This window comes from Coptis chinensis, chromosome 6, assembly GCF_015680905.1.
Source record: "Coptis chinensis isolate HL-2020 chromosome 6, ASM1568090v1, whole genome shotgun sequence".
NCBI lineage: Eukaryota > Viridiplantae > Streptophyta > Magnoliopsida > Ranunculales > Ranunculaceae > Coptis > Coptis chinensis.
Genome location: NC_141461.1, coordinates 23,231,029 through 23,237,680, shown reverse-complemented (window position 1 = coordinate 23,237,680; position 6,652 = coordinate 23,231,029). Strand labels below are relative to the sequence as shown.

The window sequence follows — 6,652 nt, the reverse complement described above, 5'->3', positions numbered from 1 at the left end:
GTTTCACCATTCTCAAGCTCGGCTCATTTATTAAGCGAGCTTTGAAAAAAACTCAAGCTTGGCTCATATAATATATGAACGAGCCCGAGTAATTCCCTTATCGAGCCGAGCTTCATCAAGCTCGTTTGTTATACTAGCTATAATATAAGATCAAGCTTGGCTTATTTATTAAATGAACGAGTTCGAGCCGAGCCCGAGCCGCTCGGCTCAAATTCCACCCTTACCAGCACCTATGATATACAATCATAATTAACTTAGACATGTCATTAACTTATATACATATAGATTTTGTGTAGATATTGAATTAGAAATTCTTGCGGTGTATTTCCAAGAAGTAAAACACCGGCCTATGTTGGGCCAAAGTCAATGTATTAAAAAATTACATAAAAAAAATACACCTTAATTGTTAGGGTATTTAGGCTTATTTAGTCCTATTTATAGTAGCGATATTAGGAATTGTAAGTTGGAAATTAGACTTTAGCCCAACTTTTGCTAGTCAAACTCGTTGACTGTGATCAAACTGTCCAATTTTAGTTTCACAGTCAACGAGTCAACAAGTTTGATTAGCAGAAATTGGGCTAAAGTCTAATTTCCAACTATAAATGGACCAAAGCCTAATATCGCTACTATAAATAGGACCAAAGTCTAAATACCCCTTAATTAATTGTTACACTAAAACATTTTGTCAAAATTTGATATTTGGGTAGCTCAAAGAAGGGTGCAACACTTGCTCCTAGAGACACGCTATGGAGTTCTACAAGACCAAGCTATAAACTAGAATGTCCTTGTTGGAGTACTATAGATTTAGTTAAGGTTGGAATTGTAAGGTCTAACAGCATGTGAAACTTTTACTTCTTGTACATTTTTCATTCTTTATAAATCCCCACTTGCATGAAAAAAAAAAAAAAAATTAAAAAATAAATGTTGTAGTAGTTGAATTTTTGACAAATTCTTTTAATCCATAAAAATTACTAAAGAACAATAACATTGGTCATTTAAACCTTTATATCAAATTATCCTAATTTCAGACTCATGACAGAATGAATTTTTAACTCATGACAAAATCTTGAGCCTAACCAAATTTTAATTCAAACTGAAATTTTAAAATTTTCCATATGGCTTACACTAAATGACCTAAAGTAAAAGTCAAGAGTATGATGTATCATAGCCGGCCGATTTATATAACCAATATACCTATGAACAGGCCGGCCATATACACTTATTCAAGGTCAGGTTGCTTGGGTTTCATCATATCAGACACATTTCTTTGGAACTTCCGTTTCATGAACTTGTAATATTCCTCTAGCAGAAAAAGAAATTAACACGTAATAGTCCATTGCATAAGATTACAGAACCTATGATATACAACTATGTATATAAGTAACAAAGTCCTAGATTTCCAAGCATTGGAGCCTTTGTTCCATGTTCCTAAATCCCTAGCCATGGAACACTTGAACACTTTCTACTTTCTATTTTCTCTGTTATATCTCTCCCACATTGCCACATCATCAACAGAGCAACGTGGGGCGTACAGAATCCACATGGATGTATCGGCAATTCCAGCTCCCTTCTCGAATCCCCATAATTGGTACACGTCGACACTATCATCCCTATCATCCCAAGATGGAATTGCCCCGATCCATCTCTACACTTACAAACATGTCTTGGATGGATTTAGTGCTGTGTTATCCAAATCCCAACTTGAGCAGTTGGAGAAAATGCCAGGTCACATTGTCACTTACGAAGAGCAATTTGGTGAGGCTCACACCACCCACACCCCAAAGTTTCTTGGGTTAAAAAAAAATGCTGGATTGTGGCCTGCAGGAAACTTTGGTGATGATATGATCGTTGGTATTCTTGATACTGGAATTTATCCAGAGAGTGAGAGCTTCAATGATCACGGTAATATTACTTAATTTGTTTTCTACAAATTCTTATTTCATCGTCCCCTAATGAATCTTTAAGTAGTAAGGTTTAGGGGTTCAAGTTTTTTTTAGGAGATTACCCTTAATACATCTTATACTAACAAATTCAAAATTGTGTCATTTGTGTTTCACGGTTACGATAGGGTGGGCACCATTTATATTTATATGATGAACAGACCAGGGATTAAAAGTAGATGGGACATGCCTAGAAGGCTAGAAATACGGTAAAATGATCTCAATAAGTCAATAGATTTATTACAACTAATACTGCTTGCAAAATTAGAGTGTCCAACACATTTCGAATTAAATCTTGAGTTTTGGGAAGCGTGATGCCGTGATCTCAATAGTACGTCATGAATTTCATCATGCCAAAAAGCCTAATTGATTTGAAGTCTCCAAAGTCACCAAAAGAAGGAAAAATTGACGGCCAAAATTTTGACGCCATCATGGTCCCGTTGAATCATCCCTAAGAAATTTCTAGTTCTAGGTAACAACGTATGATAGGCCATGAGACGAATTTGTACGTAACTAGCTAGCTAGGTTTTGAAGTTATATTACTGATTTATTTCCCTATCGACAATGTTAATTAATTTCCTTACTACTCTGTTTATAACTAATAGGTATGCCCCCTGTGCCTCTTCGATGGCGTGGTGCTTGTGAGAGTGGTACTGAATTCAACTCTTCGAATTGTAATAGAAAACTTATTGGAGCTCGCTCTTTTAGTAAAGCGTTGAAACAACTAAACCGAACCATATCCGCACCAGAAGACTACGATTCTGCAAGAGATTTCTTTGGACATGGTACTCATACTTCCTCAACAGCTGTTGGAAGTAAAGTGGAAGATGCTGACTATTTTGGATATGCAAAAGGTACAGCGATTGGAGTTGCACCTCTTGCAAGATTGGCAATGTACAAAGTACTATTTGCAAATGATTCATTTGTATCAGCAGCAAGTGATACATTAGCTGGCATGGACCAAGCTATAGAAGATGGCGTTGATCTCATGTCTTTGTCGTTAGGGTTTCCTGAAACAACATTTGACAGTAACCCTATTGCAGTAGGAGCTTTTGCTGCCATGGAGAAAGGGATCTTCGTATCATGTTCGGCAGGAAATAGCGGACCTCATGCGTACACTATACACAATGGTGCACCATGGATAACAACTGTAGGTGCTGGAACAATTGATAGAGAATTTTTGGCTTATGTGACGCTAGGAGATGGAACTACAACCATTAAAGGAAAATCAGTATATCCTGAAGATTTGTTAATTTCCAATGTTTCTCTCTACTATGGACATGGCAACACAAGTAAGCAGAACTGTAAAGGCAATTATCTCAACTCCATTGAAGTTTTAGGGAAGATTGTTTTTTGTTCATTCAGCAACCAAACGTATGTCACTGATCAAATGAATGAAGTTGCAAGGGCAGGTGCTAAAGGAGCTATATTCGCTACAGATTCTGCCAAATTCTTAAGTCCAGAAGACTTCTACATGCCATTTGTGGCCATTAGCCCTACTGCTGGAGGAATCGTTGAAGAATATTTACGTAGAATATCAGAAGCCAAAGTAGATATTAAATTCCTAAAAACAGAATTGGGTACTAAGCCAGCACCACAGGTTGCCGACTTTTCTTCTAGAGGACCTAATCGAAGAGCTCCATGGGTCTTAAAGCCTGATATACTTGCCCCAGGAGTTGATGTATTAGCTGCATGGCCGCCTAACAAGGCCTTCACTCCAATTGGGAACGACTACTTGTTTACTGACTATGCATTATTATCTGGAACATCCATGTCATCTCCCCACCTTGTTGGCGTAGCGACATTGTTAAAATCTGCGCACCGTGGTTGGAGTTCTGCTGCGATTAGGTCTGCAATTATGACTACTGCAGATGTGATCGATAACACAAATGGTCTAATCACTGATATGAGTAGTGGAACAGCGGGAACACCTCTTGATTTTGGAGCAGGACATGTTAATCCTAACAAGGCCTTGGACCCTGGTCTAGTCTATGATATAGAAACAAAAGACTACATCAATTTCTTATGTGCTCTAAATTACACGAGCACGCAGATAAAAGTTATCACTAGACGATCAAACTATGCTTGTGATCAAGCTAGTCTTGACCTAAATTATCCATCATTCATTATCATCCTTAACAACACAAACACAACAAGTTATACGTTTAAGAGGGTGCTGACTAATGTTGGTGATTCAGCGTCAACTTATCATGCTGCGATTGGGGCTCCATTGGGTATGAAAATTGTCATTAAGCCTGCAACACTAACATTTGGAAGTAAATATAGTAAAGCTGAGTTTACCATGGAAGTTGAGATTGATGTGGTGGGCTATAGAACAACGAGTAATTACATAGGGAACTATGGATATATCGTTTGGTACGAGGTTGAAGGAAAGCATTTGGTAAGAAGTCCTATTGTTTCTGCATTTGCCCCCTCCCGGCCCTGAGCATATAAAACCTACGCTTAGACAACCACCTTTCTTATATGTAATAATTTAAAGAATGGATGCCCTCATCTCCAAAGTGTATATACTGAAAGATTTTTATGGTAATAATTATCTATCTGTACCAAAAAAAAAAAAAAAAAAAAATACAAAACCTAATGAGATTGTATCTCTTTTTCTTCCTTTATATATAACTCCAACAATGGACAACGGAACCAAACCTTATACCTTATGACGTTCGGAATTTTTAAGAACTTTAATTCTTAAATTTTGCATTTCTTGACCCGTGGGAAAAGAGAGTAATTTCAGGACCGGTTAAAGGCATAGACAAAATAAATCTAGGTCCATTAATGGAAGAAAATAATAAAATTCACCATAAGTTTCAAAAGTAAAATAAGTGTAAAAGAAAATTTTCAAGTTTCTCTAGCAACCTTGGTGCGTAGACAATGGGACTTTGATTGGGGATACTGAGCAGTGGCGACAACTTTGCATATGATTTAGGAAGAAAGATATTCTTACGGGTTGGTTCTTAATGTGGCTAAAACTGAAATATTTTGGCCTTCACTAGATCCACGTTGCTCTACTCTCGGTCTCTTTCCTTCAGATTTATCCCGTCCTCTACAATGGGTCAGGTTGCTTGGAGAGGTAGTCAACAATGCTTCATCTTTTGTCATGGGCCTTGCTTGCAAGCGTGTTGAAAAGGCTATGACTTTGATAGATCATTTAGCTATATTGAGAATCCACAATGTGAGTTAGCGTTCTTATGAGCTTGTGTTGGGTTCTCTAAGCTAGTTTTTGCAGTTCGTACCTGTTCCGGCCCCCACAAATGTGGCCCAATATAAGCCCAATTCAATACAAGCCCATGCTCAGAGCCCAACTATAAACAAGCCAACGCTCAGAGCTTAACTATAAACAAGCCCACGCTCAGAGCCCAACTATAAACAAGCCCATGCTCAGAGCCCAACTATAAACAAGCCCACGCTCAGGGCCCAACTATAAACAAGCCCACGCTCAGGGCCCAACTTTAAACAAGTCCACGCTCAGGGCCCAACTATAAACAAGTCCACGCCGAGCTCCAACTATAAACAAGTTTCCACTTTCGAGCCCATGCTCGAGTCCAACTATAAACAAGCCCACTTTCGTGGCCCAACTATAAACAAGCCCACTTTCGAGCTCCAACTATAAACAAGCCCACGCTCAGAGCCCATGCTCAGAACTTATCTATGAAAAAGCCCATGCTGAAAGCCTTCAATCCACGAGCTGACAGTTCTCCCGCCAGTAAACCAACTTCATTCCCATTTAACCGACGGATGTCCCGCCGATTCTCAACTTCATTCTAATGGAAGGCCGGATGTCCCGCCGGTTCTCAACTTCATCCCACGAAGCCGGATGTCCCGCCAGGTTCTCAACTTCAATCCACGAACTTACGGTTCTCGCCCGATTCTCAACTTCATCCCACGAAATGACAGTTCTCCGCCCGAAACCAACTTCATTCCATTCGGCGGATGTCCCGCCAGTTCTCAACTTCATTCTAAGGCCGGCAGATGTCCGCCGGTTATCCAACTTCATCCCACGAGCCGGATGTCGATGATTCTCCAGCTTCAACTTCAATCCGGTTCTCGACAGATTCTCCAACTTCATCCCACGAAGTAGCAGTTCTCCGCCCAAGAAACCAACTTCATTCCACGAACCGACGGATGTCCCGCCAGTTTCTCAACTTCATTCTAAAGCCGCGGATGTCCCGCTTGACTCTCCAACTTCATCCCATGATTGGGCCGGTTCTCGCCCGGTTCTCCAACTTCCTCCCACGATTGGAATATTGGAGAGCGAGGAAGTAACTATCACCAATGCTACCTATAAAATCCAACCTTCGTCATTTTTTCGAACTACTTAATCGAGACTTGATCCCAAGCAATATCTTTGGAGTGCGTAGGCAACTTCAAAACCCGAAGTCGATCTCATCTTTCCCCAATCACCATCTCCTTCACCATCTCCAAAAACATTACTCCACAACCTCAATGGTGTGTTTTGGCAAATCTTCTTTGAAACATATTTGGCGCCGTCATGCGTGCTCTACCCTCAACCACAAAAAAAAAGTTACGTCAATGGCTTCTCGAAAAACAAACAACGGTGAAAGTATCCCTTTACCGCGACAAGTTCAACATTCACCCTGGCTGCGAATTCATTTTCCAAGTCCGATGGTCCACCGGCCATCTGCGACCGAAAGAGTGGGTATTCACGCGTGCGGATCCATCAACTCGGGTAGGCC

At 40.0% G+C, this 6,652-nt stretch overlaps 1 protein-coding gene across 1 annotated transcript; it reads left to right on the top strand.

The window, feature by feature from the left end:
• The first annotated feature begins 1,413 nt into the window (after positions 1-1,413).
• Positions 1,414-4,513, top strand: LOC147492170 (subtilisin-like protease SBT3). Its single transcript, XM_086566092.1, has 2 exons — positions 1,414-1,902; positions 2,546-4,513. Exons 1-2 carry the CDS (start codon positions 1,443-1,445, stop codon positions 4,384-4,386), a joined length of 2,301 nt encoding a protein of 766 aa, XP_086422218.1. The 5' UTR covers positions 1,414-1,442; the 3' UTR covers positions 4,387-4,513.
• Positions 4,514-6,652: the final 2,139 nt, after the last annotated feature.

Excerpts from the sequence above, each read along its gene's own strand:
- LOC147492170 (XM_086566092.1), top strand. The coding sequence starts at position 1,443 with ATGGAACACTTGAACACTTTCTACTTTCTATTTTCTCTGTTATATCTC. Across the intron at positions 1,903-2,545 it reads TGAGAGCTTCAATGATCACG|GTATGCCCCCTGTGCCTCTT; the intron begins GTAATATTACTT and ends TATAACTAATAG.